The 17942-nt window shown below is 41.8% G+C and overlaps 3 protein-coding genes across 4 annotated transcripts in view; 2 read left to right on the top strand and 1 right to left on the bottom strand.

Annotated features, from left to right (window-relative positions):
• Positions 1 to 6951, top strand: part of dsx (transcription factor doublesex) — a 50544-nt gene extending 43593 nt beyond the window's left edge. For both annotated transcript variants that reach the window (XM_065866224.2, XM_036819329.3), the window contains exon 5: positions 5971 to 6951. The gene's annotated coding sequence lies outside the window, so the exon portion shown is untranslated. The remainder of the gene's footprint in view (positions 1 to 5970) is intronic.
• On the bottom strand, positions 6524 to 11346 carry lds (transcription termination factor lodestar). Its single transcript, XM_017082693.4, has 5 exons — positions 11188 to 11346; positions 9907 to 11114; positions 9256 to 9580; positions 8265 to 9121; positions 6524 to 7840 (listed from the first exon to the last, which is right to left on the bottom strand). Exons 1-5 carry the CDS (start codon positions 11255 to 11257, stop codon positions 7076 to 7078), a joined length of 3225 nt encoding a protein of 1074 aa, XP_016938182.4. The 5' UTR covers positions 11258 to 11346; the 3' UTR covers positions 6524 to 7075.
• A 417-nt stretch (positions 11347 to 11763) lies between these two features.
• On the top strand, positions 11764 to 15882 carry LOC108011780 (transcription termination factor 2). Its single transcript, XM_017077017.4, has 5 exons — positions 11764 to 11922; positions 11979 to 12236; positions 12296 to 12693; positions 13137 to 14531; positions 14594 to 15882. The coding sequence occupies exons 1-5, from the start codon at positions 11910 to 11912 to the stop codon at positions 15473 to 15475; spliced, it is 2946 nt and encodes a 981-aa protein (XP_016932506.4). The 5' UTR covers positions 11764 to 11909; the 3' UTR covers positions 15476 to 15882.
• Positions 15883 to 17942: the final 2060 nt, after the last annotated feature.

Below are 17942 nucleotides of genomic sequence, written 5' to 3'. Positions count from 1 at the left end.
TTATATCTCGAAATCAGTTGGGAAAGAAATGAAAATTAACAACAAGGGGTGCCACAGAAATCGCTAGTTTTGAAATCACTTTGAAATTTTATTTTTAGGTGTCTAAAGGTATACAGTGAATAAAGCAATTAACGAAATCTTTGTTCTTGTGAGCTTAAAATATATTGTTGCATACTTTTAGACACCTAAAGAGACATTTAAAAGTCATATCTAAATCCTAGTGATTTCTTTGGCACCCCTGAAGAAAATTTAGTTCCCATTAAATACGACCGTGTTTTGTAAAATTTTTACCAGTATATTTATTTTTCTAAATCAACTTCATTCCCTTTTAAGTAATCCTTATGCCAACTTTTTTTCCATTCCTCAAAACATGCCAAATAGTCCCTTTCCGGTATAGCCATTATCGTCTTCTTCAATTTTTTTATGTTCTCCGGAGTGGCCCCTTGAGTTTTGGGAGTAGCCAAAAGTAGCACAGAGCCTGCGAAACAATATGCGTCGAATTTTGGGCAAAATGATCACGAAGAAAGAAAATAAAAGATGTTTTGAAAATCTGTTGGATCCAAACGGTGCAAAATTGGTATGAAGCTGAAGATATAAAAATTTTAAATATTACATGATTATTTATTAAACGCCAAAAGAATTATATTCGAAAGCTCTGGGTTGTAACCAAATTAAGCGCAAAGCTATATATTTATGTGAGTGCAAAACATGGTTTAATGGAAGAATAATTTGTGATAATATAGCTATGTTTGAGTTATTATGCAGGACAGCATCGCATTAAAAATTTCAATTTCGTGCGAATCTCATACGTAGTATAATCGGGTATTCTTTTCCTTGATGTTACGGAACTTTTCGTTTCTATATATCCAGTTTGCACACGATAATATAAGCTTGCTGATAAATAAAGTAAGGAAGATATATTTTCTTACCTGTACATGGGTTTCAGGTAAAATATGTAGATAGTATAGTTACATATATACTTTCTTTAGGCGTTAGTTCCGGTACACAGACCACTCCTGTTTCTGCTTCCACATTTGCAGCTCATTCGCATGCTGGCCCAGTCGCGTTGCCTTTAATCAAATCAATTTCGCAGCATAGTTTTATGTTCACAATTTGGGTGGCTGGCTCATTTCGGTCCCTACTCTACAACTCCCTGGTCCCCGGACCAGATCCCTTCTATCCCGTAGTATAAGCCCGTTGAACGGGTTGCAGTCGAGCTGTCGGTTGCACTTCCGCACTGCGCACGAAAGTATGCAATGGCTTTTTCATCATTTGTCCTGATGACTCTGCAACGTGGGCAACAAAAGCTGCCTCGTCCTGGTCCTCGTCAGGTTCCTGGTCCCCGTCTCGATCCGGGCTCGAGATGAAAAACAATTCCTCTTGGCCCGAACCGACCTGCCCCGCCCCCTTTTCGCACTTTCGCCTTTCCTGGCTGACAATTGAAGCATTTTGGCATTTTCTTGGTGCGCTGCCTTTTGCAGTTGCTTAATTCGGAGAGGCAAGTGTTGAATTTCCATGCTGCTGGCATTGGCATTTTTGTTTATATTTTCATTGATGGACAAGACAACGGGCTAGGGTTTTGTTCCCAGCATTTTGTAGCCTTTTGTTTTGCTAAGCGATTTGCTTTAATTAAAAACTCAAGTGGCGCCAAGGGCTTCTCCAGTTGCCCCCCCTCGAAAAGGGGGATCCCATTCCCCTTCCCCCGGCATCCAAACATCAAAACTTACGCTTCGCACATTCTGCTATTTTTTTTGTGTTTTTCGGTTTCCTATTTTACGATTCGCCCTGGCAGACCGCGAAGACGACACTTCAGAATGCATATTTCAATGTTTTGGTCTCGTCCAAGGTAATAAAATATTCGCATTGCGGAATTATGAAAGAGCAGCGCATTGGCATCTAAATCTTGTCTAGAAACAGAGCTGCGTTCCTGGCCCTTCGATTGTTTTGGGCCCATTAAAACCGCAGCCCAGCGAACTCCTGTCACCTCTCGCCGCACTCCTGTGGCATATTGCTGCATCAAAGGGACTGTTTTTATGGGTCTGCATCATAAAACCGAAACTGAATCGCACGATAGCTGCGTGAAAATATTTTTTCTCGTCTGTTGGCGAACATCTTTGCCCTCTTCTAAGCCTAGAACTTCGGTCTGCAATTAAATGTTCCCTTTGAGGGGCGGCCGAGACTACAAAGTCAGGCAGTTGGATCTCGTAAAACTATCGCAAAGTTCGTTTAACTCTGACAAATCAAACTTATTAAAAAGAGTCGGTTTTAAAAAGAAGAAAAAAAAGCAAATTCATCGGCAGCAACAAACAATTATTTCGGGCAAAACTGAAAACCATAAAAGCGGGCAAACAATACCGAAAACTTTTACGAGCCTCGGGGAGATCCTGCGAGCAGCAGTTCCTGAAAGCATTTCATTTCGAGGAGAAGCAAACGCACACAAGGAGCAAATATCCTTGCGAATGGCACTTCAATTCCGTTGCATCTCGCTTTTGTTGCCCTGGCCAAAATGGCAATAAATGCATAAGTTTCCATTTTACGATATTTTGTTTCCATTTGCCGCCGCGCACTGTCCCAGACAATCCTCCTCACCTCAATCCACCGCCCCCAGTGCACTGGGAGAATGTCTAACGCCCACCGCCTTCTGCTTTTGGTCTAATTATACTCGCCGGCTAATTTGTTTAAGCTCATTTAAGGTGTATCGTACATGCTGTAAATTGACTGATGCCTTGTCACATCAAAAGTGTCAGGCAAACGGGCAGAGGTATAAAAATACTCCAAAGATCTCTGTTTCGAGTAGATGCCACCGCAAACATCAAAGTGACATATAAACATGACAAAAAATGTTTAAGCACCGCTGGTTAGAGAGTTTGCCAGGCCTATTAATAAAAACTGCAAGCAATCCCTTAAAATATTTAAATAAAATATTCTTTGTTTTATGCAGCGAGTGTCACAGAGGCGACCAAACTTTTCTTCCACCTTTCCTCAAATTCTTATTTAGCATAAATACTTATTTTATTTAATTGATAAAATAGAAAACAAGAAAGGAAGTTAATTCGAAATTCTTAAAAATACAAAAAATGTTATTCCCAATAGTATAAGATAATATGTCAAAAAACATCGAAGATATAATTTGTTTCTTTTATTTTTCCACCTATTTTCCAATCGTTCCTATGGCAGCTATATGATACAGTCGTCCGAATTTGATAAAATTAAATTCGACACTCAGAACTAATTAAAAAATGCTAGTTCCAAGCGTAGGAGGTTATATGTTAAAAAACACCAAAGATATAATTAAAAAAAAAATTCCAGTTATTCCTATGGGAGCTTTAAGATATAGTTATCCGATCCGGCTGGTTCCGACTTATATACTACCTGCAAAAGATAAAAGGCTTTTGGGAAAGTTTCAGCCCTATAGCTTTAAACCACAGAAAATAGTTTGCGTAGAAACGGACGGACAGACGGACATGGCTAGATCGACTCGTCTAGTGATGCTGATCAAGAATATATATACTTTATGGGGAAACGTCTCCTTCACTGCGTTGCAAACTTTTGACTGAAATCATAATACCCTCTGCAAGGGTATAAAAAAAAGTTTATTATAGATGTAGGGATTGTAGAAGGAAGTTGCATGAATCTTTCAAGCAAGATAAGATTAACTATAAATTAATATTCTTATTACTTGAACGAGAAATCAGAAGATAGATTGTAAAAAAAATGGAATAAACTTCAATTTAATATAAAATATATAAATGTAATTGTTTTATGCTTCTAATAGCCGATAATTATTTTTATATATTGGTTGGTTTATATAAATATTTATATATCAAGTATTTAATAAGAATACCGAAAACTTTTACGAGATTTAGGAAGATCCATAAATTTAAAATATAGTTGCACTTTTATTTGTTTTGTACTGATGAGGTAAATTGATTAAGATGTAGAAGCTGTATACGAATTTGCAAGATTTTTGTCATCCAAAGAAAGATCCAAAACCCATTCAGACTACCAACTTCCTGTTAATTTGCTCAAGCAGCAACTTTGTAGCCCTCTCAGTACGATGTCCCCTCCGAAGATTATGCATAAACATAAGCAACAAACATTATACATTATATTTTGAATATTATTGTTGCCATACATTTCCGCCGATTTCTAATTTCCGCCGAGTTGCCATTAAAAAAGGAGTAAATCGCCCCGTTTTTAATGCCCCCCAGTCATCATCGTCGCCTGAGAGCGAGCCTGTTCTTGATACCCGGGGCTGCCATAATAAATGCAATGCTAGCCATAAAAATAAAGCACAACAAAATAAAGGAATAAAAACAAAAATGTTATAGTTTTGAGCGAGCGCGGTTCGAGGCTCCGGTTTCAGCTTACGCTGCTCGAATTTCGCCCTGAGATTCCCCCTGTGTCTGCCCCATTTGGACAGCTCCTCCTACTCCTCCAGCTCCAGCCCAGCTCGACATCCAAGGCACTTCAATCCTCCGGTCGGGTTCAAAACCGCTCACACATCCATTTGTTTTTCGGCGTTCGTGTTTATTGTTCCTCGACGTCTTGCGTGCTGAGCGCCCTTCGGTGTTTATGGTGCCGCGTTACGCTTCCTCTTCTTTGGCTCTTTCGGTTTTTAGTGGACACGCATTATTAAAAAATAAACAATAATGTATGGTGTATACAAAACCAGAAACCAAAGCAAACCAATCCGAAACGATCCGAGCCGCAGTCAGCTTAACTCAAGGGCCTCAAAAATCATTTTCAGCTACTCCTTTTTCAGTGGAAACTTTTTCGTGGCCCTCGTAAAAATTCGACTCAAGCTGCAAAGGCAAATAAAAAAGACATAAAGCAGCTAAAATCCAGAAGTACAGGGAATACGGAGTACTCTATGTGCTAAGGATAAATGTCCTTTAAGTAATTGAATCTTGTTTTAAAAGATAACATAACGACTGTAGAACAAATTTTGACATGGAAGATCGAAATGCATTATTTCTTGATGACTAATGCTGTTAATTCTTTAGATGTTTATACAAGCCCTAAGAATAATTTGAATAAATTTAAATACAATTTCATCTCAACTAAAACCCTGTTTCTCCAAAGAAAAGAAAGATATAATAACAATGTACAATAATAATAATAAATTCTATAATGACATCATAATATTAATACAAAAATTAAATATAAGTACTATCAACTTACAGTCCTTGATAAATACATGCTTACTCACAAAGAGGCTAAGATGTTGCTAAAAAATTACAATTTATTTTATTGATTTTTTCAATTATTCAGTTGTTTACCATTTCCAATTCATTGTTTATTGATTTTTTCAAGTATCTTAAATTTTTGGCTTTATAGTGCAGGGTGGGGAAAAAGTGGTTTTCAATGTTATCTTGAGCTCAAATGACTACGACAATTAGAAATCAGGCAAAACGAATCGAGAATCGAGATTCAGCGCCTGCCGCATTATCTTAAAACGCGTCGTAAAAATCACATTTCGCATTATAAAATCAAGCTCTTGGGTCGGAGCCCAGCTGCTTCCCATATTGTGCGGACCTGGCTGCCGTTCCGTCCTATCCAACCCATTCCATCCCGGCCACTTGGTCTGGTCGTGGCCAACGGTGGCTATAAAATTTGCTTTTACGAGCGCCAGAGCGCAGCTCATTGCCTAAGAGTCCGAGGACATGGACTGAGCCGCTGGTGAGCAGGTAAGCTGGCCCAGGACATCTTGGCCCGGTGTCGTCTTCGCCTCAGCTGCCTTTGACTGACTGTCAGACATTACAATGATTTTAATGGCTTTTATGGCCGAGACAGTGCACCCATATGGGCGCGCTGGGATCGTTGGCATTAAAAATCGGTTTACGCCGCACTCGCGCTTAACCATATTGCCAATGCAATTTCAAATTTCTAACTAATTAACAAGCCGACACACTTATTCAAGTGTTTTTCCTTAATAATAATAATCTTTCTTTTTTATCTTCCTTACAGCGATAATTAGGTAAAGTAAGCGTCTACACTGGATATCATTGCAAAGGATGACCCCAACATACCAAGAGTGACAGAAAGCACCAGTTTCTGCAGAATGTTATTTAATATTTAACCAGGCTTTGACATAATTCCATCGATATGTGAAAATCAGAAAACACCTAGATTATGAAATTGTACTACCCAGAAAACCTTTTCAAATTGATCTCAAAAAAACTAAAAATAAACGTAAACCATTCTTCAAAATGATGAACTAAACTCCACTGAGAGTTCTTATAAACAATGACGAATATGTCAGTAGTAGCTCTTCGTGAACACATGTATTGTACATAACAGTTTAAAGTTTCTCTCCAAGGAAATAATCAAGAATCTTACATATATCGATCGGCACATTAAATCTTTTTTAAACCATAGGCACAATTTTATATTAACAAGTTCTAGTCCTAAGCAAGAGCACTTAGAATCGAGATCATTATTGTATAGCAAGCGAGTTAAGGATTGAAAAGATTATCAGATCACTGTTTTCAAAAATTTTCCATATACATACATAAACATGTGTAGTTGATATGAGATTATCAGATGGAAACTCACATTTTATTTAACTCCTCTTAAGAATACTTTACATTTTTCGTGGGCTGTGCGCTGCCATGTGAAGAAAGCATGCGGTTTATTATTACTTCTTGAGAACTGATCTGGCTGATCTGTAGCGTACATTTCTTAGCTTAAGAGAATACAGTTTTCCTTTACACACTAAAAATTTCTTTTGTACAGTTTGACAAAAACCAAATATGTTATGCTATTCAGATTGTAGTGGAATTTGATTGTATCCGCTTAAAAAAACAACGCGAAATACTAAAATAAGGATATCAAAGCTTAGTAGAACACATTTCAATTTTAATGGAACTCATTATAAATCACCAAACACTTAAATCGGTATTGTAGTTAATTTTAAAACAAAAGCTTCGAAACAAAGAAATAAAAACATAAAGAAAATTTACATTCATCTTGAATAAATATTTCGCTGTAAATAAACATAAAAGCGGTTTTTTCGAAATGCTTTCATGGAACGACAACTAAAATTATAAACATGGAACAGTAGTATGCAAGCTCACATTCCAAACAGACCTTTAAGGTCGTCTATGGTGAGTTTGGAGCTAACTGTGGAGCCTGTAAGGACGCCATTTGCCAGCTCCAACTTCTTATCTTGCAAGGCTTTGATTCGCTGCTCGACAGTGTCCACACACATGAACTTGTAGATGATCACGTCTTTTTTTTGGCCAACGCGGTAGATTCTGTCCTGGGCCTGAGCCTCCAACTGGGGATTCCAGTGGAGATCCAAGAGCAGTAAGTGATTAGCCCCAATTAAGTTCAAACCCACACCGCCAGCAGTGAGGGATAACAAAAGAACGCGCTTTGGATTATTCGGGTCGTTGAACTGGTTCACAATGTCCTGTCGGTTTTTCACCGGAATGCTTCCATTCAGCGACAGGGTTGGCACACTATCCTTATTCAAATGATCGCGCAGAATGTCCAACACTGATGTCCACTGCGATACCACTATGGCCTTATCGTCCGTGCCCCTCAGAATCGATGTTTTGAGTATTTTTATCACGTGGGATATTTTTGAGGAGGGGCGGTTTAGATTAAAAACCGGGTTTGTGCGCTTCAGGAGGTTCTTGGAAGCCTTGGCGATACGAGCCTCATCTGCCCCCAGCGGAAGGCTGGTATCGCCTCCAGAGGCAGCAGACGGCTGAGACTCGGTGGCGGTGTCTGTGATAGCCAGTTTATTGAGTTGTGCCAACAAGTCTATTTCTGGCGAATCGCTGTCACTACTGTGCCCGTCCACATTTTGGGCATCTTCTCCATCCAGCATCTAAAAAATAGTTTATATTAGTTACTAGAAATACAAATTTTGACGAATACACAATGCAATATAATAAAAATATACCGGGTTCGTTTGCCATAAACATTCTTAAGATATTCGGGGATGCTACAGAAGTTTCTTCCAACCAACACCAACCGAAAAATTGAAAAAGATTTCTTTAGCATCATAAATATATAAAAGGTCTCATCTAAAAATGAGACCTCGGTAAATTTGATTTAAAGAATTCAACAATTAAGACTTTGTTTTGAATAATTCGGTCTTAAAAATTTCGCAGCCGAAATTAAAAATATATTGAGACAACAAGCACAAATATCAGTACATATGTAGAATAAGCTGTTAATCTATTAAAAATCTGTTAAAAAATTACGTTATCGCGATCAAAATCTTTATAAATATTGTAACCTCAACTCACCGCATCAATCAGTCCGGGATGACAGCAAATCTGCCGCAGCCGCAGCAATAGCACAAGAATATCATGAGACTTTACCTCCCGTTTGCTCCCGGCCATTTTAGAGAACTTTTCGTGCATTTTATAATATGCACCATTGGGATCTTTAATTTGATTATATGTCGGTTTGTTGGCATCGCTCCTATAATTAAAGTCCGTGTCCTTCTCGGCACGCTGATGGAGAAACTGAGCAAAAAGGGTCTTAGAATAAGTCATCACCGTTTGGTAAACATTCATCTCTTCAATGCCCAGCGAAATCTCCATCAAGCGCAGCTCCTTGTTGGGCAGATTGTTAAGCTTGCCATCCAACTGGAGCTGTGCCTTGGTGCGCCTCAGCATGAGTGACTTCATCAGCAGATTGAGGCGGTTCTGACCGCCAGCGCTCTTGTTGTCAATCCACTTTTTCCATGTGTGCAAATCATCGAAAGGAGAGCAGCGCAGAAACTTCAGCAGCGCGTACACATCTAGCTCCTTGTTTTGGATAGGAGTACCAGTCAACGCCCAACGGTATTTTCCCCGCAAATCGCTTACTGCCAGTGATGACTGCGACTTGTGGTTGCGCACCACATGAGCCTCATCCAGGATGATTCGACGCCACTTAACGCCAAACACAGCGCTCAAATTCTTGTGCTCCCGTGCCACAATTTGGTATGTTGTCACCACGATGTCGTAGGTGCGAAGGTGCTTGCCCTTGGTCTCCCGGTTGTTGCCGTGGTGCACGCAAACGGTAAGCTTATGGCGGGCCACCTTGGATTCCACTTCGCTCTCCCACTGACGCAACAAGCTGGCCGGGCACACCACCAAAGTGCCACCCTTGTGGGCTGAAAAATTTGAAATAAATCAAATTAAATCAAATCGAAACTTTTGCTGAAATAAAAAATACTTTTAATAAATAATGCATTTTTGTGTTTCACAAACCAACAACCTACGGATTTATCATAGTGGTGACACTTACTGTCCTTGCGACCCTTTGAGTTCCATCCGCCTGCACTTTTGCGTTTTTTGTTTTTATCATCGTCATCGTCTTCGTCACTGCTATGATCTTCACCCTCGCCCCTTTCCTGCCGATTCTTGCATGCCAGCACGGATGAGATCATGGTCAAGGTCTTGCCCAGTCCCATGTCGTCAGCCAGAATTCCTCCGCGAGGAAGCTGACGTTCGCGCCACGACATCCAAGCTAAGGCATGCTTTTGGTGGTCCATAAGCGTTACTTTTAAGCCCTGGGGATCCTCCGCCAGTACTTCGGGACCAGGGCAATCCTTCAGTGAGCCATGGAGGTCCTAAAAAGACATTGATTAGTTGCAATGCAGTTTAATGGAGCGGGTTATTTTGCCAGAATCCTGTTTTCAGGTTTTGAATTCTTAATCTTGGCCTGCCCTTGGACAGCCGCCGCACAGTAACTCGTGCCCAGCGACCGCCAAATATGAGCATGATACTCAGATATCCGTTCTGACTCATCACGTGGAAAAAATAAAAGGCTAAGAAGTCGTTGGTCGATCTCATTAGTACTAGCATTATCCATAGAAAATATTAATAATGCAATTGAAGATCTACGAACACAAGACTATTTTCCACCAACTCTACTCTTTTACCCAATTTATCCTACCTTCAGAGATTCAAGGGTCAATGCCTTCTGGTTATTGAACGTGGCCATTCCCTGGGCTCCCGTGTAAACGGGCTGTATCTGATGGACCGCCGCCGACAACTCGTCCCAGTCTGGTCCGTCGACTGATGGGGCTATAGGTGCTTTAAATGCTGGCTTAACCACCTTGATGGCGGGCACCTTGCTCGGCTCCACCTTTAGTTCGCTCACGTATTGAGTAACCCCTTCGAGCTCCTGGCGGAGGACGTCGATGCGTTTTTTAATCTGGCTGCCCCTGTCGGGTAGCTTGTGGGCCACTTTTTCGAACAGCTTTTCCGCGTCGGACAGCTGAACACGCTTTTCGGCCAGCTTGCGTATCTCCTCCTCGTAGACCACCTGGCTGACCACCTTCTGGTCCTCGGTCTTAACCCGAGAGCGTCGTGGTGCGCTTGGCGAAGTTCTCTGCTTAAGAGCCGCCTGTATCGTGGGCTGGCTGAGATTTTTGGTAGTCTTAACCACTGGAGCGCCAGCACTACTCCTGGGCGAGTAGGACCTAGATGGACGCATAAACGGAGGGCCGGACATGTTCTCTTTGTTGTGGCTGGCTTCTTCATCCGTACTGGATAATACCTCAATGGGTGTCTCCCTGTTGCTGAGTATGAGCACGTCACTGCCGCTGGAGTCATTTAGGGGCTCAGGATCCGCAGCTCCGATGGTTGAATGGAGGGTCTCTTGGATATTGCCCGCAAAGTGGGTTGTGTAGCGCGGCACAAGATCTTCGGTAGCGGCTGCCCTGGGCGTCTCTTGCTTCTCATCGCTGTACTCGATCTCGCTGTCGCCATCGCTGAAGTCGGCGACACGCACGCCAGTGATGCTCATGCGAGTGCTGGGAGACAGGGCGCGTTGTTCCAGCTCTTCGTCGTCATCCTCGCTTTCCGAGGGAATCGCCTGTGTCTTCTTCTTGGTGATTCTGGCGAGCGAATGCACGCTGTCGTCCAGCTCTTCTTCCTCATCCTCGGTATCGGAACTTATCCCCAGTGGCTTCTTTTTGGTGCTCCTGGCGGGAGGCCTCACAATGTCGTCCTCAGAGTCGTCCGACCCCTCCTCGGTGCCCTCCGATTCCCCCGATTGCTCCACCAGCTGGGACTCCTCCTCCGACTCCGTTTCATCTATAACCACGCCAGCGCCCTTGCTATTTTGACTGTTGGGACGCGAGGATTTGCTTGATCGCCCTAGATCGCATGGTAAGTAATAGAAACAACTAGCATTAAGTACCGAATCCAATTACTCCCAGCAAATACTCACCAGAACTCGTGTTGTTAACCACCGAAATCTCCTCCTCGTCGCTGTAATACTGATCACTTTCACTGGACATTTTTGGACAGTTACTTTATTAAAAATGCTTGTAAAAGCAGCGCCATTTAATTCAGAATGACAGCATGTTTGAGGTTGCCACCTAACCGAAAGTGGTCAGAATCTATCGATATTTTACAGGGATGGATATTATGCGGAACAATTGTGACGCAGCACAGCAGATGCGCTGCATTAATTAATTGCTGAAATTTCTGAAAGTTATGACCAAAAAATTGAACTAGTCTAGTTACTTAGTGGATTTTAATTAGTTATTCTTGGACAATCATTTTGGCCCAAGTTGGTTTTTTTACTAATGGCCGCACATTCGCAAAAATTCAGCTTTGTAGACTCCGATTTTATAAAACAATGACCTGCACCTGGTATCTTTTTGGACATCACAAAAGATTTAGTGTACATATTTAAAAATTAAAATTTAAGAACTTCTTGGACAGCTGATTTTGCAACAGCTGCGGCTCTTGTGAACGCACCGCAAGCAAATGTTGCTTTTTCGAAAACTGGCAACTATGGAAATGCTAACAATCGGCCGGCCTGATGTTGCGGTTGCAACCCTTCCCCCCGGAATCCTTTAAAAATATTGCAGCAAGTGAAGCGTCGTTATAGATTGTTGCAAATTGCAATTATCAATGTTTTAATGCGCTACTAAAAGTAACGAAATGGCGCCAGACAGTAAGATCCCAACCGAGCATTCGTTTAGCTAGTTTCTTAAGTCAATCAATTTCCAGAGTCGCAAAGCCCGTATCCAAGATCTGTTTCGCCGCCCTGCTGCAGCTCATCGGCGATCCGCAGCCTAAATAACTCATCATGTGAGTATGAAAACTCTCCGTGCTATCCTATGGAAACGTCTTCGTCATCGGAAGATAACGAAAACCACGAACGATCACGTATCATGCAAGATCAGACAGCCGTCCACTTGACAGACACTTCTGATGAAATTAGCGATCAGCAGGCTCCAGATGACCCCGATCTTGAGTTGTCCAGCGGTAAGAGGGTGCCTTCATGAGCGCAACTTCCTTGTTACCTTCGTTAATTTTTTCATCAGAATACGCAAATAATGCGGGTGCCATTTTCGTCAGCGCATCGGAGTATTCCGAAAAGAAGTCGCAAATCGATCAGCTGGTACAGAAGATGCTCGCAATGGAGCAACAGCAGCGACAGCTGGAGGAGAGTGGATCCAGCAACGAGGAACTCTGCGATCTAAAAGTGCGGCTAGGGAAGCTCAATGCCCGCCTGGAGGCACTCGGCGATTTTTTGGACACGCTGCGTGTACAAGAGGATCAGCCGGTGGTCAAGATCAAGGATGAGCCCGAGCTGATTGAGCAGATCGAACAGCCCCGGTGGGCCAATTTGTACTCTGGCCTAAACCGCTTTCGCCACAAGGCCAAGCACACTTCCGCAGAGTTCTATCAGCACAAGAGCAACATAATCGCCAGTCTGAAGGTAAGGAATCGAGTGAGCTAACATGTTTACAGGTTTAATCTTTGTTAGATATATTTTGCTGCATACTTTGTATTGCTAGCTGAAATTACTTTTCCTTTAGTTTACCCTCTTTTATTTTAAACAGCTTAACTGGATAACTTGTTGAGCATCTTTATATTCACTCTTACGCTTCACAGTATGCTTCAAGATAATCTGTTAGCTTTGATGCTAGAGAATCCTGAACAGTTGAGCCTTTTTCTTTGGAAAGAACACCGTGATTTGTATTCATAAAAAGAGCAGTCAACAGAAAATGTATACAAATCCGTTAAATTTAAAAACAATTCAATCGATAGTAACCAACAGGCCTTCCTTTCTTTATTGTAGGCCATGCATCTTTAACTTCCGCTTTAGTTGTATTATAATTCATAATTTCATTAATTCATGAAATAAAATATATTTTTCAGACCCTCTATGAGCCCTCAGAGCCAAGTCCTACGATCGATGACATAGAAAAGCAACCTGAACTCCTTATGGTGCGCCTACTGAAACACCAGCAGGCTGGCTTGAAATGGATGCAGTTCCGCGAGCGGCAGAAGATCTGTGGAGGAATCCTGGCCGACGACATGGGCCTAGGCAAGACATTGAGTATGATCGCCCTGATCTTGGCTTCACAGGAAACAAAAAACAAAAAACGGGAAGACAAGCAGCGGGCCTTGAAGTTAAAGTGGACCCAGGAGTTTAATCGAATGAAAACTAAAAAGGTCCCTAAATTTCGTATGTTTGATGATGAAGAGGAGTCCGAGGAAGAAAAGTACGAGCCACCAGAGAAGCGATTATGTCAGGACAGTACTAAGAATAGCAGTAAATTTCGAATTCTCGATGGTGAAGAGGAGGCTGCAGAAAGGGAAGAAAAGGTCAAGACGCCAGAGAAGGCTACCGAACCAGACGTTTTCAGTTCAGATGAAGAAGAGGAGCACGTTAACGTTCGCTATCCCTCGGCGAACACATTAGTCGTATGCCCCATGAGCGTCATGTGCCAGTGGGCCCAGGAAGTGTCCACCAAAGTGGCTCCCAATGGCCTTAAGGTGCTGACATTTCACGGACCTAATCGCCATGAGGTCGGGATAGAGGGCTTCAGAAGCTACGATTTAATCATCACCTCGTACAATCTCTTAATAAGTGAACTGAAGCGATATGGAAACGCTTCCCTGCTCTTCGCCGTTCACTGGAACCGGGTTATCCTCGACGAGGCCCACATCATTCGGAACGTACGTACCAGTGGCTGTAGCTCAGTTTGCCAGCTACGAGCCCGTTGTCATTGGGCCTTGACAGGAACTCCTGTCCAGAATAGAGCCATCGATGTGTTTGCCCTGCTGCGCTTTCTGGAGGTACCGAATTTTCGTGACCTACAGCAGTGGAAAAAATACCTGAATGAAGGCATGCGCGGCCACCGCCGGCTAAACTTCATTATTAAACCGCTAATGCTGCGCAGGACAAAAAAACAGTTGCAGGAATCCGGTGACATGCCTGCACTGCCACCTCTAAAGGTTGAATTAATATGCGTGCAGCTGTCGGAGCCGGAAATGGCGGTGTACCAGATCCTATCCGCCATCTCCAAGAAGATCTTTACACAGTTTTTGAGGCAACGCGAGCAGGGCAACAGTGACTTAAATTATTATGCCCTGGAAAGGACTCCACAGTTTATGGAGGAATCATTCGACACAAAGTACACTGAAATCTATCACAGATTCCTAAAATCACTGGGCTACAATCCGGGAGCTAAGATCAAGGGCATCGTTATCCTGGTGTTGTTGCTACGTTTGCGACAGTTCTGCTGCCATCCGGGTCTAATGCTTGGGGTAAGTTTTTTGAATGTGTGTTCTGCCTAGTAATTCTTACCACAACTTTTGTCTTCTGTTAGATGCTGTGTGGTGCCATGACCGCCGAAGATGTCCATAACGTGAGGGTGGACGCTTCAGATGTGGAGGGTTCGCTCAAGATGGATGTCCTTGCGGAACTGGACAAGTACGATCAACCTGCTAACGAAGAGGATCCGTTTGACGAGGAGGACGGTCTCTCAAGAAATCGAAATGTCAAACTGGAGGACGTAAAAGTTGAAAAAGACCACTTCGAAGAAGTTAAGGAAGAGATTATGCCGTGGGATATGGAGGAAGAACAATCATCGGGCAGTTCTAATAATCCGTTAGATGCTGCCAGAGCTCTTAAGCTGCTTAATCCCCAGAATCCCATCTTTGAATTTGAACGTCCTTCTGCAAAACTAAAGCTAGTCCTTGATAAGCTTGAGGAGCTACTCACGGGTACTAATGACAAAATTATTGTTACTTCTCAGTGGCTGAGCTACCTTAGTATTATCCGTAAGCGTCTGCAGGAACAGTCGTGGGAAACACTTGACTTTACTGGCCAGTTATGCGCCAAAGATCGCGAGCTGGTACTGCGAGACTTTAACGCCAACAATGACAAGCGGGTTCTCCTGCTTTCCCTCACCGCAGGCGGAGTGGGACTGAATCTCAATGTGGCCAATCATATGATAATGGTGGACCTCCATTGGAACCCGCAGCTCGAGCGACAGGCTCAGGATCGCATTTATCGATATGGTCAAAAGAAGCCTACCTTCATTTACCGCTACATGTGTCAGGACACCGTGGAGCAGCGAATTAAGGCGCTGCAGGATTACAAGCTAGAGATTGCCAAAGTAGTGCTTCCCGAGGAAGAAGGAGGAGTGTCCAGACGCGGTGGCGGTGGTCTTAACCTCGCGGAGCTAAAGAAACTGTTCTCGATGTGAGATAAAATAGCTAGAGATTGCCAAAGTGGTGCTTCTCGAGAAAGAAGGAGGAGGGTCCAGACGCGGTGGCGGTGTTCTCAACCTCGAGGAGCTAAAGAAACTTTTCGATGTGAGATAAAATATTTTATTTCGTTTTATTTTTATTTAAGAAGTTCGTTTTTTTTTTGTTTTTCTTGAAAACTTTGGTTTTTGAAATCTTTATACGTTATATATATGTATGTCTGTAACACAGAGTTCGATTAAGCTTTATAATTTCACCTCGTTTACACAAAACTTATTTAAGGCTTTGTACTCTTCTGTATAATCGTAAGAATGACCTCGACATTGAATGTGATTTAAGGACCATTAATGTGTTCATCGGTTAATAAGAAAAATATATGCAGAATATATATTTTGATAAATTAAAAGGTCCTATTGCATTTTAAATTCGTTTTGAAGTTTCAGCCATTGTGGGCATACGTGTGGGATAATAAGAAAGGAGAATAAATCGTTTTTTTATTAATATCGGCAAGAAGAAAACATTTTATATGTACATGTTCTCAGGTGATAAGTAATCTATTAAGAACAACTAAACACTACCCAAGCAAACATTGATTACACAGGTACACAACCAAAATTTCCTACAACCCATTTCTTGTTTTCCATGCCAATTGGATCCTCCTGAGTAAAAGTCCCATAGGAACTTGTGTTCCATCATCTATAGGTTCCGCGAAGAATTTTTACGTACTTAATTCAATAAAAAAAAACAAATTATTTTCTTGGAAAAAAACTCGATCCATTTGAATCCATTTTAAAAGTAAAGTTATGGCTGAGAATATTCCGTCCCAATTTGAAAATTTTTCCATTTTACTAGATTAAGCCAAAGTGACTTCCATTTTGCGTATGAAAATTATTGCTCAATAAGCTCCATCATTTACGCTAAATAGCAAAAAAAAAATCAGAAAACGTTTATGTATTTAGTTTTTTTATTTGCACTCACTAAGTCGAACCTACGTTCGACCGTGGATATAAATATGTATATGGTAATACAACTCGATTGTTTTGATTTGATTTGGCTTTGCTTTTATTTATTGATGATGTTGTAGGTTAAGTTGGGTCTGAATTTGCTCGAGCTGCAACTGCTGGGACTCCGGGGTGGGCACCTTGATGGCATGCAGGAGCCCAGCCACTTTCATCGGATCGTCAATTGCTAGACACATAAAACCCTTTAAGGTGTCGCCTCCTCCCGCCCCTCCGGCCGCCAGGATGCGGGCCATCTCGCGCTATCGGTCGAGCACCCTGGTCAGCTCCAGCCGGAGAATCGGCCCATCCACCGTGGCCTCGTCCGCTACCTTTTCCGCGACCAACGCGAACGCCCGCCGGCTCTGTTTGGTGTGGGGGAGCTGGAGCTGGTGTTGCCACGGGAAGTGGGGCGACCGGTGCAGGAGGCATGTGTCGGTAGGGCCTGGCCGGGGCAGGAGCAGGTGCCGGGGCGTAGGGTGGTTGGTAATGATACCGGCGTACCAGGTAATATCCGCCCCTTCCACGATGCATCTGATAATAAAATATACAAAGTAATGTATAAATAAATAACTAAATTAAACTAACTTTTGAACTTTTTTTTACGAAAAGCAAGCACGTGTTTTTTCTTGATCGAAAAACAATGCTGGAAAACGTCGGTAGTGGGTAGGATATGGAATAGGATATCGAATTTAATGGACATTGGCATGTTATACTTTAAAATATAAGAATACAAAAAACCTATGTATGTATGTATGTCTGCTGACATTTTAAATTATGTATGAGTCATATAAAATGGGTTTTATCTTAAACATTTTCGCTGAAACACACTCTCAGTGCATGTCTTTGGAATTTGATGACAAAGTTGAAATTCCCCAATTTTTACAATTAAATTTTACTTAGGAGAACCCAAATGTCACGGAAATCTAGAATTGGTTTGTGGAAATTTGACAACTTTCAATTTTGTGTTCTTGAAGGATGAAGGAAGGATGATTTACGATCAAATTTTATAACCGACCGATAGATTTTTCTAGAACTGGCAGCAAAAAATTTGGGTAAAAAGAATTGCTGAGAATGTTCACACGTCCATCTTCTGCTTTCACACTTTGCAATTAGATGGATTATGAAATGCATTTTATAAAAGCTTTGATGCAATTTTCAAAAAAAGGGCTGGTCAAATCTGACCTAAATTCAGTTGTTTTGTTGTTTGAAGTTTAAAAAAGCAATTCTCGCAATAGTTTTCAGAGTTTTTTAGGACACACCTGAATATAATTGTGTCTGAAACCAGAAAGTTAAAACTTTAGTATGTACATTGTACATATTATGGAAACATATTTGTTTTTATATCTTTTATTAATAATGAAGAGCCGGTGCTTTTTGAACGAGAGTTTCGTTGATTTTCTTGATTCAAAATTATTTTAAAAATGACATGCCACTTTTGCTTGCGAAAAAGGCGCTTACAACTAGT

This window comes from Drosophila suzukii, chromosome 3 (assembly GCF_043229965.1).
Source record: "Drosophila suzukii chromosome 3, CBGP_Dsuzu_IsoJpt1.0, whole genome shotgun sequence".
Lineage (NCBI taxonomy): Eukaryota > Metazoa > Arthropoda > Insecta > Diptera > Drosophilidae > Drosophila > Drosophila suzukii.
This window is presented reverse-complemented; position numbering and strand designations above follow the sequence as displayed.

Excerpts from the sequence above, each read along its gene's own strand:
- lds (XM_017082693.4), bottom strand. The coding sequence starts at position 11,257 with ATGTCCAGTGAAAGTGATCAGTATTACAGCGACGAGGAGGAGATTTCG. Across the intron at positions 9,581-9,906 it reads TGACCCTTGAATCTCTGAAG|GACCTCCATGGCTCACTGAA; the intron begins GTAGGATAAATT and ends ATGTCTTTTTAG. Across the intron at positions 7,841-8,264 it reads ATCCCGGACTGATTGATGCG|ATGCTGGATGGAGAAGATGC; the intron begins GTGAGTTGAGGT and ends ACTATTTTTTAG.
- LOC108011780 (XM_017077017.4), top strand. Across the intron at positions 12,237-12,295 it reads CGATCTTGAGTTGTCCAGCG|AATACGCAAATAATGCGGGT; the intron begins GTAAGAGGGTGC and ends TTTTTTCATCAG. Across the intron at positions 12,694-13,136 it reads ACATAATCGCCAGTCTGAAG|ACCCTCTATGAGCCCTCAGA; the intron begins GTAAGGAATCGA and ends TATATTTTTCAG.